Consider the following 19531-nt stretch of genomic DNA (forward strand, 5'->3'; position numbering starts at 1 on the left):
CTCTGTTCATCCATGTGTTTATTCATTCATGCATCATCATTCATAATCATCCGTAGTAATCCATTTCATGTTAAGATATAGATATAGATATTTTCAGGGTATCCATATAAGTATAACATTAAAAAAAATTAATTTTTATAAAAAAATGCTCTTAATTAAGGTAAAAATGTTGTTGAACTTAGAGATGGATTACTTCTGACACAAAGAATCGATAAGTTTCAACATATAATTTTACTATAGATCACAAGTATTTATGCAAATTCATCGTATATTGAATGCAATATTTAGTTCGCTTAAGTTACTATTAAAATTTTTAATTTAATGCTTAAATAAATTTACAATAGCATCGTGTCCTTTTTTTTATATAAGAACTTTAGTTTTAGATTAAATTTCTTTTTATGTTGAAATCACTTTCCATTGCATTAATTTGCTTTTATGAGATATATTCAATCAAAAATCAATAATTTGTTTCTGAAATGTGGCTTATGCAGTGTTTTCGATATTTCACTTTGGCTATGACGGTTTATATTTTCCCTACTACTAGTTTCGATTGTCTCAAGCTCCACTCGGGATGTTAATTTCATGATCATAAAAAGAGCATTCTACTTTTTTGAAATTCATATCATTCACCATTAGTGTACTCTTTATATGTGTGTCTGCGAATTTCTATTCTATTGGTTAAATAGAAGAATTGCTTGTAAAGGCATAATTTTTTTTTATCAATTATTCTATAAAATTTGTACAAATTAAAAAAAACAATTGTTTTTTAACGTAATTTATAAAAAAATATAAAACAAAATATAAATATTGTATGAAGTATTAATGACACACTTTAAAGGGCTTACTGCTATCATCTAAGATAATTGATTAAGCTCACTTGAAAATATTTGGTATATAACTTCAATTTCATTATTAATATAACCACACTATGCTGAATTTTTTTATTATAATTCTAGCTTCTGTCGTATTGTTATGTCATATTGCTATGCTCAACTTGGTAATTTACGATTTTATTATAGAATATACTATATATATATGTATAGTGTAGTTTTAATACTATATACGTATATGTATATGTGATGTTCCACGTTAAATGGGACAAGTTTCTGGGTAAAATTTATTAAGTCAAAATAAGATGTTCGAAAACACGTGGCCTTTTGAAAAATTGAAAATAATCGCTATAATATAACGGCTAAAGTTTTTTTTTAAATGAAGAACTGATCGAAAATTTATTGATCAGGTGGTCCAAAATTCATTCAATTTTCATGAAAATCGGTACTTGGGGGTTTTTCATGTCGCTTATAAATTCGTAGGCCGGTATTAATAATTCGATCTTATATTTAAGATTGTCTTATATAGCCATTCTACAATGTAGTGTCGTAGGCCGTAGTCGTAAGAAATTGACCTATCACAATCGATTATTTTTGAAATAATCGACTGTGGTTTGTCAATTTCTTACGACTACAGCCTACGACACTCCATTGTAGAAGGCCCTTTAATGGCCGTTCCACAATGTAGTGTCGTAGGCCATAGTCGTAAGAAATTGACAAACCACAGTCGATTATTTCAAAAATAATCAATTGTAATAGGTCAATTTCTTACGACTACCGCCTTTAAAGGCCGTTCTAAATGGAGTATCGTAGGTGGTAGTCGTAGGAAATTGACTTATCACAATTGATTTTGAAATAATCGATTGTGGTTTGTCAATTTCTTACGATTACGGTCTACGACACTACATTGTAGAACGGCGATAAAGTCTGGTCTACAATAAGTCGTATGTCGCAGTCGGATGTAGGAATGTAACCGATGATCCAATGAGAAAATTTCTGAGCCTACCGGAGATGGACAAAAATTTAATTTTTCGCCGTCATATGCTTATTGAGGAACAATCTCGTATTCGAGATCTGAATTTTTCGATTTCCTTTATCCCCCTAGAGTGATGTAGACGAGAAAAATATATCGGTTCAAAAAAATTTTTCTCGTCTACATCACTCTAGGGGAGTAAAGGAAACCGAAGAATTCAGATATTCAGATCTCGAATACGAGATTGTCCCTCAATAAGCATATGACGGCGAAAAATTAAATTTTCGTCGTCTTTGCGCACGTACATCTGCGGTAGATTCGTACAGCGAATCATATCTTTCTTAGTGAAAATTTTAAACTCTCGAACATTTTATTTCGACTTAATAAATGTTGCTCAGACACTTGTCCCACTTGACGAGAAACGTCCCATATATATATATACATATGTATAATGTTATATTATATTATATTATATATATATATATATATTATACTATATAACAGGGTGTCCCCTTTTTTAATCATTATTCCAAAAACTTTTTGTATAACAAAATGTTTTAAGTGAAAGTTATTTGATTTGAAGGGGGAGAAGATGGCGTTACTTATGCTGGTGAACTCTTTTCTGGTGGACGCTTTTCAAGATCATTTGAAGGTCATTTATGTTTACTTACATGGAACCACCATATTTTTGTAATATAAATCGATTCCTCGTTTTTTTCGGCATAAAGTTATAAAAGAGTAAGATGGTCAAAAAATAAATAATTATATAGATTTTTATATAGTTATTTATAAGAAAAAGTATGTAATTTGTAACTAGCAGCTATATACATATACATTTTCTTACACATAATTATGTGTTTTCTTTTCATCAATATATTTCTTTCATTATTTTAGGCATAAAAGTATTGAGGTACGATCGTCGAACAATAAATATTTTACGAGATATTTCATAGTGTATGTAAAATTATGTCAAACTTAAGTATAAAATATCTCGTAAACTATTTATTTTTTGGTCATCTTATCCTTATAACTTTCTATGCCGAAAATTACGAGAAATCGATTTATATTACATCAATATAATGGTTCCATTTAAGAAAACGACCTTGAAAAGCGCCCTTCAGAAAAATATTAGTAGCGTCATCTTTTATCTTCCTTTAAATTAAACAACTTTTGTCTAAAACATTTTATTGTACAGTCAAAAATGAAAAGTTTTAAGGAGTAATCGATTAAAATAGGATATCTTGTATATTAGTATCAAAATCAAAATAATTTTAAGAATATTTACTTGATAACAAAAATATAGTTGAGCTTGGTAAAATTTACTCTCCCAAAATTTGCCTAGTGTTTTAGCAGCTATACATTTAAGCGTGCTCCACCACTTATTACAATAAATAAAACACCAACAAACTTCGATTAATGAATTCTACAAAACAAAATTAATGAATGTTAACTGATTTATAATGTATGCAACTAATCTGTTCCTCTGTTTAACTCTACGTCTACTACTTCTACAACTATTTCGGCCCACGCAAGGCTCCATTCTCAACTCAGGTAAAATGGAGTCTTGATTTTGATATTTAATTGATTGCCATTTATTGGCAATGACAATTAGTACATATGTCTCGTGAGTGGTTGAGTCTGTCTGTCTTATTTTTATTTCAAAGTTCGCCTTTATAGTAATATATATATCAGAGACATTATATTTGTACTATATTTAGTAATGTTCAGAATAAGAATGCATTTTTTTATGACGTTGAGTATACATGTTTCCGTAAGTGTCATTTGTTCGATTGTTTAGTTGACTCAAGAAGGAGTTTAGCGTTTTACCGTAAACCGAGGAGATTGTCTTTTGACGTTTGTTTTTGTTTTAATTAAATGCAATTTTATTGCGTCGATATATTATTGTTTCAGCTCTTTTCTCCCCTGCTTATAGTTTGCATGCGAATGGCATTTCTTGTGTGCAGTCCAGCATATATCAACATAATTTGTTTATTGAATTTTTTTTTTTGCTTTTCTTACATTTTATATGGTTGATTGAATTATTGATACACTTTTTATACGCTATTGTTCATTTTTGTTTGTTAAAATGTAAAATTATATTAGCAAGCAAGCTCTGTATGTGTGTGTGTATATGTGTATACGCATATATATATGCACATGCATCACACCGTTTGTGATCAAAAGTCATCACATAGAAATCATTTTCATATTTTCATATATATCTATTATCATAATTTACAATTCGATATGATTCTGGAAAATCTCTTGTCTTTTACAAACATTTTGATGAATCAAGATGATTTCTATAATGATATCCCTGATAATTTGTTAAATGTACTAGTTGAGAACAAAATTTGGTTGCATTTAACAAATTAATTTATTATATAAAACGTTCAAAATAATCAACACGATTGAAATGTTGCATTAGATGTATGAAGAAATCTGCAATGTATCAATCTTTATATCATACATCTAAAATATATACAAACTTGTGAATATGCTGTTATATGAGCAATAAATGCTCTAGACAGAAAAGAAAGTTTATTGTAAAATATAATATATAAGTAAATATTTTCTATAATTAGTATACATATTAAAAATGAGGATTATTCTGTGTCTAAACGCAAATTGATGCTGTTCAATATCATTTGCATTTTATTTTTATAATGTAATTAATATACAGGATGTCCCATTTTAATCGATCACCCTCAAAAACTTTTTTATTTTTGATTGTAGCACAAAATGTTTCTAACTTAAAATAAATAGAATAAAAGTTTTGATTTAAAAAAGGAGATAGAAGATGGCGCTGCTGATTTTTTTCTAAAGGGCGCTTTCGATTTCAGTCATTTATGTTTTTTTAAATGAAACCCGGTACAAAATTTTTTATATATGATCATATGTAAATGATATAATATATAACTATACATAACTATATATGAAATATGTCTATATATAATTAGTTACAATTGTATATAATTAGATATAATTATATCCCATATGCATATTACTGTAACATTTTAATTATGCATTTTTTGTACTTATTTGAATATATTTATTAATGTTTGAACTTCTATCAGTTTGATTTCTCATATTAAAATCAAACTAATAGGTATAATTAAATCTTTAATATATTTTGTGCAACCAGCGCGCGAAAAGTCGCCCTTCCCGCACATGATGGAATTTTAGAAAGGGCTTCCTTTCCACGCACCGGTCACACAAAATATCGTAGCCAACATGTGCGGGTCATAAATCGATTGAGAGTGCGGAAGTTTGGCGCACGAGGCGAAGCCGAGTGTGACAATCCGCACGATTTACGATCCCCCGCACTTGTTAGCTAATATTAGTCACTTTTTGTAAACTACATATATATTATATATACATATATATATATATATATATATATATATATATATAATATTCAAAATAAAATTTAAATACGAGATAGGGCATGTATATGCGTCATATAGCGGTAAGCGAACAAACTAGCATAAATGCTTTTTATATATACTTATATAAATTTAGATATAAATTATGAGAGTTTATATATAATCATGTTAGATTGTATATAAAACACTACATAAAGAAATATCTATTCGTTATATGCATAATTATATACATATACAGGGTGTCCGGTAACTAACGGACCAACGATTACAAGTGGATTCTTTGGTCAATTTGGAAACGATTTTTTCTCAGCAAAAATGTCGAAAAAGGTCATCATTGTTTACAACTTTCCAATATTTGTCATTATGTATCTTTATAACTAAGCCTCAAATTAAAATTTTATTATAGTAAACTCTACCTGAAATTAACTGAAGAATGTAATTATGTTAGACTTTTAACTCCAAAACGTTTAGTTTTAAAAAAACCCATTTTTTTCAATCGCTTATAACTCGAAAATTATTGACTTTTCAACATTTTTGCTAAGGAAAAATCGTCTCCAAATTGGCCAGAGAATCCGCCCTTAATCATTGGTCCGTTAGTTACCGGACACCTTGTATATTAGTGTCAATCAGCATTATATGAAATTATATACAAAGTAATCAAATTATATATAATTATATAATAGCTTATGCATAATTTTATATATTTTTATATAATTTTATATTATATATGATTATATATAAAAAAAATTTACCGGAAATTACCATTTTTTTATAAAATAAATCGATTTTTTGCAATATTTACTACAAAAAGTTGTAAGAAGACCAAAAAGTAAATAATTTACGAGATATATTATACTTTAGTTTAACATAATCTTACATAAACTATGAAACATCTAGTAAAATAGTATATTAGCTAACAAATGCGGGGGATCGTAAATCGGCCGGAAGTTTGGCGGACGAGGCGAAGCCGAGTGTGACAATTCGCACGATCGGCTGATTTACGACCCGCACATGTTGGCTACGATATTTTGTGTGACCGGTGCGTGGAAAGGGAGCCCTTTCTAAAATCCCATCATGTGCGTAAAGGGCGACTTTCCGCGCGTCGGTTGCACAATATTTATTTTTTTATCTTATCTTAATAAAACTTTTATGCATAAAATAATGAAAGGAATTAATGCAAAGAAAATACATTGTTGTTTAAAAAAAAAGTTTTTTTAATAAAAATATTGAAGTAAGATCGTCAAACATTAAATATTTTGAGATATATTACAGTTTACGTAAAATTAGTATCAAAATGTATACATATAAAATATCTTGTAAACTGTTTATTTTTGGCTTTTACCTGCATAATTTTTATGCTGGAAATTATACAGAATCGATTTATTTTACAAAAATGTAGTGGTTTCATTTAAAAAAACAAATAATCTTCAAATTACCTTGAAAAGCACCATTTAGAAAGAAATCAGCAGCGCCGTCTTCCATACCCCTTTAAATTAAACAACCTTTACTTATTTGAAACTAATTTTGTTGTACAATAAAAAATAGTTTTTGGGGTGATTGATTAAAATGCGACACTTTGTATTGTTTATTTTTATAGTTTAATTTAATATGAAAATAGAAACAAAAAGATCGAACGGAATAAAGTGATAGAATAAATCTTTTATATGTAAGCAAGATATGGAGATTGAAAATTTGTCTAAAAGTTATTTTCATTATTTTCGAAATATTATATTATATAATAACAAACATGACAAATATCTCCTTCTTGTCTGATTTATGAAAAGAGATTCAGTTTAAAGTCAGGAATATATTTTTATAAATGTGAAATAAACTGTATATAGTTAAAAATAAATGAAAAAGCTGAAAGATTAAACCTTAGTTATGCATGGTATCACAATTCAAATATAGTGCAGCATGTTTGTGTTATTGAATCATATAGTTATTTTGTATATATATATAATTAGTTTATATCTAATGTAAAATAGTATAAAGTACATATATATATATAATATATTAAAATTCTAAATAATAATATAATTTGTTACAGTAACACTAAAAACAGAAGTACATCATTTTCTTCGACTTTAAACTAATCATCTCTGAAAACTAGATCTTAAATTCATTATGCACGTCATTGAATTATGTGTGTATGTGTATATGTAAGATGTTTATATATTTTTTTATTTATTTATTATTTATCTACTATTATAAAAATAGCGTATGTATACATACATGTAGACATATTTCGAACACGTGCATCTTGAATTTGCAAATGCAATGGCGAGTTGTTGAAATTTTTACTAAAATAGAACATATCACAAATGGAAAAAATGAAAAATGGGTATGAAAGATGTTGCGTTATAAAAATTGATGTTTATTAAATTAATAGGATTGTGATGAGCATCCATTTCCTGGAACTTCCGTATATAGATAATGTATACGTTATATCTGTCTACTTGGTTCTCTATCCAATGTCTTGCAGGCATGATTTGTGATATATATATATATATATATATATATATATATATATAAGTTTGTAAAAATGTTCTATAAAAAATCATGTAAGAAAGTCTATGAAAGCTCGCCATTATGAATTAAAGAGGAACGTAGTATTAACTAACTTCAGGTAGAAAGGAAAAACGAGGATAATCAGTATATATCTGTCTCCTTTCAGCGAGACCAACTTTCCTGAATCTGAACCTGAATCTCAACTCATTGACACGTCTTCAACAGTCTACCTCTGCCAAGTGTAGGTGACACTCGTTGTCGATCATCCTTTCAAACTCATGTCTTCACAACTGATCTCTATTGTAGAAACGTACTTATTGAGAGAGAAAGTTGAATTAAAATAATATCAATTCTCTCAAAAAAATATTCTAGCAATAGAAGTTTGAAAGGATGAACTCGGTCATTTTTAGTGTAGTCGGTATTTATAGTGTAGTCGATTTTTTGAGTTTAATCATTGAATATTAGTATAATACATTAGAAAGAGTAATGATTGGAATTTTCGTTTATTTTAGGTGTTTTATTTTAGATGGTTTGTGTGAAGTCACCATTAAATCATCGTTTATTACTGCACTAAAAGTGTAGTATTATATTTTGAACTTTTATTGTTTACAGAATTACCTTTTGTGGTTTATTTCTTTATTTTAGATTACATATTCTACGTTTTTTTAATTGCTTAATATAAATTATTTAAAACAAAAGTTAACAAATCTGCAAAACTTAAAAAAAGTATCTAGGTAATTGATATAAATAAATTATTAATGTCAAAGAACATAAAAAAGCGTAGAATATGTAAGATTGTTTTTCTGTTATGTTTTGGAAGTGCATGGACGATTTTTTGTATTTATATATGTATATCAGAACCGACCTGGCACCTTCTTTAGTATAACGTTTTTTTCGTAATTCATAAACCCATCAGTATCCGTCAATATTTGTAAAAATAAGAATACAACATATACGTATGTATTGTAAATATGAAATTAATTATTTTGTAGAAATAATATAATTAAAATTAAAAAGTTATATACAGTGGCCAGATCGGCCCTGATGTTTAGCAATACATGCTTGTACTAAAAAAATTTATACATATATATTTCTTACTGTCAATCATGTCTTATCGATTTTAATTGTGTTGTTTTATAGCATCTCCAAATATAGTCAGTAGCAAACTGGGTCCCCGTATGACCACGTTGCATGAGGAAACGTCAAATATTGGAAACCAGGCATTTACTCCTATCAATGACGATGACGAGGAGAAAAGCGATGCCGATTACTCCGAATATGAGGCATATCAGGTAACGTATACATATCCTAATAAATCAAATATTAAAATATAAAACAATTAATAAAGTGTAAATCTTAAACTAAAATTGTTAAAATTTGCCAAGTAGGCGGTACTAAGGTTTACTAAGACGGGGTCTACGCTATTTTCCATTGTAACCATGCGCTAATTGGCAAACTTGAACAATTTATAGCGTCAAAAATAAAGCTTAGATTAAAAAATGGCTCAGACTTTTGCCAAATGGCTGACTTTTTGATTTAGTTTGTTGTTCTGCACCTGATGTGCTTCGTGTACCCTTTCTTAGTTACATCCTGTATATATTATATTATATATAATATATACTTATATAGCATTTAAGTAGCATATATTATATATACATATATTATGTTATATAATACTTATTATTCGTTGATATACCAGCAGATTATCAGCTATTTTGCGGTATAATATACGATCCAATACTACTAACAATACTATCCAATCAAAATTGTATAATTATGCTCAGGCTCCACCAAAACCGACAAAGCCGTTAACTTCTTCACGCACACTGGACTCTCTAGTCGAGCTACAATCGACCAAGATCAACACGCCAAGTATGAGTAGTAGCGGTTATGGTTCTCAGGCTGTCTCCACGACAAACCTAACGTCAGAAGATTCCATTTCCATCAAATCTATCAGCGTGGACGAGACTCCGGATCTCGAGTATCGTAATCCTGTTGATAGCAAGAAACCCGAGAAAATGGATAGTTCCCTCGTTGAAGAAACGCCCGAGGAATACTTAGGCGAGATAAACTCTGCATTGGATAATTTTGATATCTCCCAGAGCTCTCGCACAGAAGGTCAGTTGTTTATTTCAGACATCCAAATTGTTTTCTACATTATAAATGTATTTTAACTTTTCTATTTTATCTTTTAGAATATACTAGAAAAGATCTGGAAGAGACAGGAGCATATGTGGATACTGACATCGATAGTCCAGTTTCTTCTACAAAGAGCGAAGGTGAAACTAATAGCAACAAGACTCGAAAAAAAAGTACACATGATCAGATTTTCGATGATAGGAGGAAAAGCACGATGGAAATCAGTCAGACATTTAATTCGGGAGATGATAGTTCCACGGAGGGAACCTCGGTCGTACATACCAAACTGCTACCCGGCAAGGTGAATAAATTATGCTGTTCAATTCTAATGGTAAAAGATAAACTTTTAAAGAAATTTAAACTGTGAGAAAGCTATATGAAGTGTCCACTCTAGCAACGAAATTAATAAGCTAAGTAGTGTTCTAACTAAAAGTGGACTCTGTGTAACATGTCTATGCACGACTGTATTTCGTTGTTGGAAAGCACTCTGTATCTTGTATTATATTATGATATTAATGATCCTAAGAAAGAAAGAGAGAGTGATTAACAAGTATAGAGGCAAACTTAATAGAAACCTAAATAGCCACTTAAAAAGGGGTTTAATAATTTCTTAATTTCGTCTAGGTTGTGCGAAGAAAAAAGACTTCTAGCGGTACAGGAAGGCCTACAAGTTCACAACATAGAGCTTCGTTTCCTATGGTCCGTCCACAACTTTCCGAGAGTAAGGCTGCAGCACGCTTGGAACAAACACTACAACCTAATATGCCATATGAAAATGGCGACAATAGTTCTTCAGAGAGAATCGATGGTACTACTAATTCAAACAATTTATCTTCGTTGTTTTAATTTTTAAATTGTGCATTATTGCACGTGGGTTTCTTCTTATTTCTTTTTCTCCTTGTAATTTATGTATATATATATATATATATGAAAAATTTCATATATTTAAAAAGATTCTTTTTACAGCAGATGATATCAGCGACAAAAGTTCAGCTTTTGGTTCAAGACACGATTTAACTCGAATGGAACCTCTTTTACCAGATTGGGTCGTCGTTGGTGAATCAGTTTTGGTTCGCCCATACAGTTATTCTGGAGTCATAGCATATGTTGGCTTTACAGAGTTTGCATCTGGAACTTGGATAGGAGTTGAGCTTGATGCTCCAACTGGTGCGAATACGAAATACTATTTTCTTACAATAATTTTATTAATTAATTTTATTGGTTTAATAATTATTGATCATAACAAACTATGTCTCCTATAATGTTCCAGGCAAGAATGATGGTGCTGTTAATGGTCATAAATATTTTACCTGTAGACCAAAATGCGGTATATTTGTTAAAGTGGATAAACTAATTCAAGATAGACGGGGACGAGCGCTTAGAAGTTATAGCAAGCAAGAATCTGCACCAGCACCATCCTCGTTAATGCGTAGAAGCGTTAGCAAGGGTAAGGTTTAGCTTTGATTATTTTATTGCATTAATATACATTACTGTTAAAATGATATTGATATTCTTGATCACATCTTGAGCTTGACATATGTTGTCACATAAAATCTCTAAGATATTAATTAGGATTATATCAAGAGGTTATGATTTTTACAAGATCATAATCTTGACAAAGTTATAATCTTGACAACATACGTCAAGGTCAAGACTATTGGAGGTGAGTCCTCTAATATGCATATTCATCGCGATGTTTATTGGAAAAATATTGTTTATTGTTAAATAGGAGAAGGCTTACATTCCTTGCACCGAAGTCGCAGCCGAGGTGAAGGCCTCTCTACAGCAGGTACACTACGTCCTTTTTCACGCGGCAAGTAAACGAATCGTACATAGCTTCAACATTACTTCGTGTTGGTAAAAACAGCCACTACATAAGTATCCTAATTGCTGCATGCCTATGATATGTGTAGCAGCAATGTTTCAGTCCTTTAGACATTTAGGGGGCAGCTCTATTGATTATTCTCAAAGTAATATACTTGAAAATATTAGATCATTAATGTGTTATATGATCATCTCACACACACACACACGAAACGTGTGGGTCGTTGTTCTACTCAGAATTCATGCTGCGTAAATAATATGTATCTATATCTACTTTCGAAGATAGTGGGTCCGATACATAATCGTCGCAATGTATCGAAAGTCAGCAAAAAATGATTTTGATTGATTTGACGAGCATTCCACGAGCATTTTTCTTTTAATCACGATTAAAAGATGGGTTTGTTTTCGAGGAAGGAAACAATAATTGCGTGCGATTTAATTGTACATTTTAAAAGAATCAAAAGTCAACGCGCATGCGCGTTTTTTTTCTTTTACTCACCCATATGTCAATCTGAGATATGTGATACGACTACAATTTCATGTACATATTCCATGTAACAGTACATACTTTGCATTTATGAAATCGGTCCATGTTGACATAATGAATACGATAAAATGATAAAACCGATTCAAATATATATTGGCTTTTTCACGCATCACGTCATTGGATCATGCACTTTCCGAAATTACCATACGGTAATTTATACGCTACCGGAAAAGTGCCCAATGGAAAGGGATAAAAAATGTCAAAAGACACTTTACATATATTTTACCGTGTTGTGTAGATTATTTAAAGATTTTATATGTATACAATTGTTTCATATATATTGTATTTTTTTAGCGCGATTATGTATATGTATGTTAAGTTCCTTTTTATTGTAACATACATCTCTTTTTCTCATCATTATTACTCTTTACACACGAATACGACGCACCTTAATTTATATATATTCTAAATGCATAATTGCATTTTTGGAAATTGCAAATTGATCCTTAAATGCTGTAATGTGTTAATCGATTTAAGTGACAAGTTGCAAATGTCCAAAGATACAACGTCCAAGTTGTCAACGTCGAGTCGCAATATTAGGTTTAGGTAGTAGAAAGAAAACTATGTATATAAATGAGCTTGCTTTTATTGTATTAATTGCATAGCTATGTATATTCATTCAAATTTTTTGACGAACGTCCGGATTAATCCGGCTGACGTTATCGTCACACTTTGTCTATGGACACGATAGCATAAACATTATTGGCAAATAATCTACACGTATATTTCATATTTCTCTTTAACAATAATTCTTTATCGAATAACAATTATTTTTATTTTGAGAATTAACTTTAAACTTGGCTTTATTTCAAAAAGCTCTATTATACATAATCACGACTCAAAAATCGATGAAAACCAAAAACTTTCGATTTCCCTCTTAATTCCCTCTTAATTAGATTAATTATGTCATAAAAAAGGAATACGAGGAAAAGGATAAAAAAATAAGCAATTAACGACTAAGATTACTTGGTAATTTTTGCCCAAAAATTGTGAAGAAAAAAAACAAAACAACCCCTCTGTCCAATTAGAACAATACTTATGATATCAATAATGAAAATATACATATATTACTGTATGTAATATTTATTGAATATAATAATAATCGCCACGCGCACGGTGCAACGTTTCCCTATCGTGATAGATCAATATTATTCGGTTTTTATATAAGTGATAATTATCTCCACGAAAAGGAAAACCTTGTAACCTCGCAAGGCATCTGTCCATTTTTTGGTAATCGATATTGTTGAGGAAGAAAACGCAAATTATAAGACTCCACGTGTCAGAATATGATGCTAATGCTTGCCCAGCATGCATGTAATAATTAATAAATTATTTTTTTTATTATATCCCTCTACACACATTCTCAATTTTTACATTGTCACATTGAAATCAACATTTACATTGCTTTGGACGCACTGGAATTCGTATGTCACTTGCAAAAAAAAAAAGTGTTTCTTCCCTATTTGAAGGATAGCGCGAAGTAATTCGAAATCTTTAATGAAGTCATGTACGATTTTCATTGTGTATCTTATACAGAAATTATTGTTGAATTATGTTTTACGAATCTTTTATAAGCATACCCAAAAGTAGTATTGTTTTGTCCCACAACACATACATACATACATACATACACGATCACACATATCGCAGAAAAAAAGAAGACATCTGAAAAAATATAATGAATTAAATGGAAATTGAAAAACAGAGCACATAACATGTCAAAGAATTAAGATTTTCTTTTTAGCCTTATAAGGAGTTAACGTGAAATGATTATTATATTATCAGGAAAATATAATGTTATAAAATGAAAAGCTGCAGTGGAGCATTGACAGAGCTTACACAGCCTATTCCATCCCGCAATAAGACAATGTCCATTTTTACCGTTATAATTGTCTAAAGAAAAAAACAATTGTTTACGCTATACTTGTACCCTAAATATGAATTCTAGAATATAATATTTTCGACCAATCGCGCGATTTTATCTCTGGAAGACTTCCGAGTTTGACGTTATATTGCTGCAAATGACACGCGTTCACGGTCCAAGTTCCAAAGAATCGCACAGGAGGGTCCATAATGATCAAAATCGAGTCTCCTAACTATGGCTGTGAAAAAACTAACCGATGTTTGATTGTTTACCGATGTTCTTTTTTTCTTTTTATTCTCGTACTAAAAAATATCACATGTGCGCTCTCACGTTTTCGTGATTCTCTACTTACTTTAAAGAGAACTTTAAAGTAATACACGAAATACTAAAACGTCTCTTAAACGCAGCTGCCGATTAATAAAATTGTTATATGTAAATTGTGCGCGGTCACCAAACCGCGCTTCTAATGAAGATTTGGTTTCAGCTGAAACAATTTATTTTTCGTCGAGATTTTCTAAGACAGCAAAATATATAAAAGCATTATGCACATCGGACAAATTTAAGGATCATAAGTCGATAAGACGATAGCGAGAACGACTTTGTTTTTATAATAGATAATTTTTATGATCATTGATTTTTAATATATAAAGTGTAACATAGTATATAAATAGGGTGTTTTTTAAATATGTACAAAAAATTAAGGGAATTTCTTATCTTCTTTTCTTTAATCTCTCTTTCTTAGCTTATTTTAAGAAGATAAAATTCTATAAACATATGTATTAAATTGCTTTGTTTTCAAAATACAGGGTGTCAAAAAATTGTGAAAAAAATATAAAAAATATGGAAGTGGAAGGGGCATAGTTTACTAGGCATCGAACTTTTTGAATCTTTAAAATACCAAACAGAATAAAGCTTATTAATGTACAGATTATATTTAAAGTTTTTAATTTTAATTTTTTTACTTTAACTCGAAAGCGGTTCATCGTTTAAAAGAAATATAAGAGAAAAAATACAATTTTTAGCGTTTCAATTTTAGGATTTTAAAAGAACTATTAAATTTGGAAAAAGCATTAGTGTACTAGTTTTTCATTAAAAAAACTTAATGTGATTATCCATACGGCCCTTTTAGATGTGGATCTAAAAATGTTTTATTGGTATTGAAAAATAGTTTTTTAATACCACCTGTATGAGTGTTAAATTTGAATAAAATATTTTTTTTTGAAAACGTTTTCCAGATTTTCAAAATTTTCAATTTTTTTTTACACAACTTTGACACCATATAGAATAAATATCGTATTTTATATAGTATATATAGTATTATATAGTATGTTCCAAAAAGATCGGAACACTGAAAAATCTCGAAAGATATACGGTTTACAGAAAAACGTTTCAGACAAAAGTTGTAGGGTTTAAAAAAATTTATTTATTGATATTATAAGTTTGACCTTGGGTGGCGTTACCAAGGTCAGAATAAGGTCACCTTGAATATAGTACTATATAATATAGTAATATACTGTATATTATATAGTACTATACTACACTACTATAATATATTATATACTACTATAGTAGTGTACAAGGTGTTCCGCATCCAATGAATCACTGATATACAGTTAAATTTTTGACTATTTGGAGATGATTTTTCCTTAACGATAATGTCGAGAGGAAAGTCATCATTTTTTGCAAATTCCCAATTTTTGCCATCGTGTATCTTTGTAACTAAGCCTTAAATTAAAATTCTATTAAAGCAAACTCCACCTGAAATTAATTGAAGAATGTGATTTTGTTTATATTTTATTTTTACAAGACTTAATTTACAGAAAAGCTCTTTATTTTCAATCGCTTATAACTTGAAAATTATTGGTGCTTCGATATTTTCACACATGAAAAATTGTCTCCAAATGACGTCAGGAATCTAACTATATATCAGCAATTCGCTGGGTATCCTGTATATTTCTACTATACGTATAACTATATAATTACTACTATATATAATATTATATATAATATATATATATATCTATAAATTGTATAAAAAATTTTTCTCAAAATATATTTTCCTCGAATAACGTTAATTAATTTTGTTTTATATTATTTACGCGCGTAAATGTGTATTATATTTTATATTTCGCAAGAGATTACAATGGTAATTTTATTTTTGTCTTTAATGCTTCTCGTAGCGTCTTATCGACCGCGTTTGTCAAGCGACTGCGCTTAAATATATTGTCAATTAAGTGAATAAGTGCAAGAATACATAATCTTGAATTCGGAATTCTTCTAATAAACCCGTTTTCTCACAATGAGACTGTCTGGACGCGAGCATATAATTGTAAAATCTACACACATGTATATGTACAACATAAGTCTCGAGATTGGTGTTATATTTTAATGTAATGTATAAGAAAAAAAAGAAAAAAAGAGAAGAGAAGCATGCATATATATGCATATATATGTATATATATAACGGAAAAAATAACAAAAAGAATATGTGTACGAAAGAAAGAGACGAAATATTTTATTCATTATGTTTATCAATTATTACAGTAACATAAGAAAATTTAGCAATGTGTGTGTATTTGCTTCATATATCTCTTTTTCTCATTTATTCTAATCACATTAAATGGATTTCTAAAGGCGACACTCTAATACATATATATGTTAGATTCACGACATATTCGCGCACGTTCCAACTTCGTGAAATGAAATACACAATTGTCACACAAATCGTGATATCAAAAATACGGCTATCTCTTTCATCGTTAAAAAAAGTAAAAATTTATTTGCTAGAGATGTTGTTTGTGCCGAATCCGTTTGGTCCACGCTATCTTCCATGTATGTATCCTTAAACCCTTTATGCATGAAATCATACATGTGAACATATACCTTCCTCTTTTTAAAGTATCGAAGATTTTTCATATTTTAAAAAGAAAAGAAACTCAAATCACTTATGGAATATATTTCGTTCAATGAGAGAACATACATCGGTTATGCGTGGCAAAATAGGGAGAGATGGCTGTCCAATGTTTCGGGAGCCTGGTTATTCATCTATTGTAGGCATTGCCAAATTAACAGATAAGCAGTGAAAGAGGAGACTATGGGCGAAAACCTGCCCGAAATAGATGAATTTTCGTCTGACCCGATCTTAAATCATATAATGGTATTTGGACTATAATTTACATTGCGTATAGTATAGATTTTCAGTACTGGCTGAATATTGGAACGCAGCCAAAGCAGCCTAAGAACATGTGATTGGCTACGTTGGCTCCTCGAGATCAACTTTCTTGGCACACGTATGGTTGAACAATCTTTGTCTCTTTCTCATAACTCGATTATTGCCGAACAATATAAAGATATAGGGTGGTGCGCAGATGCTATATGATCTAACACCCGTATTCATAGTCCGATCTTATATTTAAGGTCGTCCTTAAGATCCTGTTCAACCAATCAAATGTCCCAGTTTAACTAATAAGGAATCCTTATATCTCAAGGAAGGTCTATGAATACGGGCGTACTACGAATCCGATGTACGTTCTCTCGTCGAACGGAGTATAGTTCTATTGTATTTAATCATGGAGGGTTTGCATTTTGGATCCTAATGTTTTAAGAAACAATTTGTTAACTTGACATATACACATACATATATATAATATATATTAAATTGAAATGAAATGTCAATCTTGTGCAGTATTGCGTGGATCAAACGGATGCCCAGCGTAAATTCGAAAAAATCTCTGAATCGACCGAATCTTTCTGCCTACTTTGCCACATATTACACAATCTGACAGAGAAATGGTGACGTAAATATTTCAAAGTGTGTAATAGTTTCAGTCGATCGGCGATTTTTTATGCTATAAGTGTAGAGCCTCTTCTGCCGGAAATAACGAACGATAACAGTTAATAACTAGATAATAAGGATTTCGGAAAATTCTCTTTGTAGATCGATAGAATGCTGTGTATTGTCTGGTTGTAGATAACCGGTAATAGGAAAGCATATTTTTGCATTGTGCGATTAAAAACGAAGACAAAAAAAAAGATATTTAGCCGGTATTCGTATTCAGCGATTATATACACATTTGGATGGAGTGTTATATAAAAAAGCTCCAAACTCTATACAAGAACAACTTGTAGGATATTGACTGTCAATGTCGTAATAATGTGATTCATATAACATCCACATTTAAAATGCTCATCGATATATTGCTTATTATTTACTTCTTCTTTTACAAGCTCCTGTAGTTTCCGCTCCCTCCACCTCTCTGTTGTAAATTATTATTTTATTTATAATTTATTATTTCGACTAAATTTTATTCATTCATCAATAGATAATAATGTATTTAAGCAATTTATGTTGCAAATATTATTCACAACTTAGAATAGATTTAGAAAATGTTAGCTTGCAAAAAATTTATTGTATAATTCAAAAAATTATATAATTAACTATATCTTACCTAATAATTAACTAATAATTAATTATCGAATTTTGAAGATATTTACGATGTAACGTAAAAGATAATTTTTTCGGGATTACAGTCGTAAGTAATTGCAAAAATCAACTTGTATACATACATTATAAATAGCGCATCAATTAATTTTATGACGCCATCGATGTAATATATGTATGTGTGTGTGTATGTGTGTGTGCCTGCGTGCGTGTGTGTGGGTGTATGTGTGACATAAATGACATTTATTTTACATTGTGCATAGTAATTCAAGTCGATCGTGTTGTTGGATTAGCACGATAAAAATTTCAATATTTAAAAAATATAAGTAGCGTGATCAAGAACTAGCAAGTACCTCTATGCACTGTTAGTTGCATGTTGGTTATAGTATATTTTCACATAATGTTTAACATTTTCTTCTCTGAATGTTTACATGGAATATTTTAATCGCGATCCATTTTATATACGTTTCAAAAATTGAGATACGTTCGTAAAACTTTTGTAATATATATTTTCTGGACATCTTTTTTCAAATATTATATTAGATAAAATACGAATATACGGTAGAGTTTTTTAAGTTATAATTTTTTAATACACGGACTTTCACGACCATTTATAATATCGAGTCTCTTCTATCATAATATATACACCGTGTAATTGAAAAAAAAATATATGGAGCACACTAAATTCTATGGTTAATTTGGAAACAATTTTTTCTCACCGAAAATGTCGAAGGAGGTCACCATTTTTTACATGTTTTTCAATTTTTGCCATCTTTTATCTTTGTAACGAAGCCTTAAATTAAAATTCTATTCTAAAGTGTAAACTCTACCTGAAATTAAGAATATAATTTTGTTAATATTTTAACTCTATAAAGTTTAGTTTGTGAAAAGCTCTTTTGTTCAATCATTGACAACTTAAAAACTATTGATGCCTCGACATTTTCACTGAGAAAAAATTGTCTCCAAATTAACCAAAGAATTTGATGGTGTTCTCCGTATATATTTGTTTAGTTATATTC

The 19531-nt window shown here is 29.8% G+C and overlaps 1 protein-coding gene across 6 annotated transcripts in view; it reads left to right on the forward strand.

Annotated features, from left to right (window-relative positions):
• The window catches only part of LOC114928593 (Kinesin heavy chain 73), a 66253-nt gene that overhangs the window by 45084 nt on the left and 1638 nt on the right, over window positions 1-19531 (forward strand). For 2 of the 6 annotated variants that reach the window (XM_029299844.2, XM_029299846.2), the window contains exons 21-29: window positions 3337-3354; window positions 7864-7938; window positions 8838-8989; window positions 9482-9815; window positions 9893-10137; window positions 10461-10644; window positions 10803-11003; window positions 11107-11283; window positions 11566-19531. The exon at window positions 11566-19531 is cut by the window's right edge and continues 1638 nt beyond it. In XM_029299844.2, the coding sequence (XP_029155677.2) occupies window positions 3337-3354; window positions 7864-7938; window positions 8838-8989; window positions 9482-9815; window positions 9893-10137; window positions 10461-10644; window positions 10803-11003; window positions 11107-11283; window positions 11566-11657 (1478 nt within the window). In that variant the 3' untranslated portion in view covers window positions 11658-19531. The remainder of the gene's footprint in view (window positions 1-3336; window positions 3355-7863; window positions 7939-8837; window positions 8990-9481; window positions 9816-9892; window positions 10138-10460; window positions 10645-10802; window positions 11004-11106; window positions 11284-11565) is intronic. The other 4 variants (XM_029299845.2, XM_029299848.2, XM_029299847.2 and 1 more) reach the window with 4 other exon arrangements.

Source organism: Nylanderia fulva, unplaced genomic scaffold (assembly GCF_048542155.1).
Source record: "Nylanderia fulva isolate GAGA-0341 unplaced genomic scaffold, ASM4854215v1 Scaffold85, whole genome shotgun sequence".
Taxonomy (NCBI): Eukaryota; Metazoa; Arthropoda; class Insecta; order Hymenoptera; family Formicidae; genus Nylanderia; species Nylanderia fulva.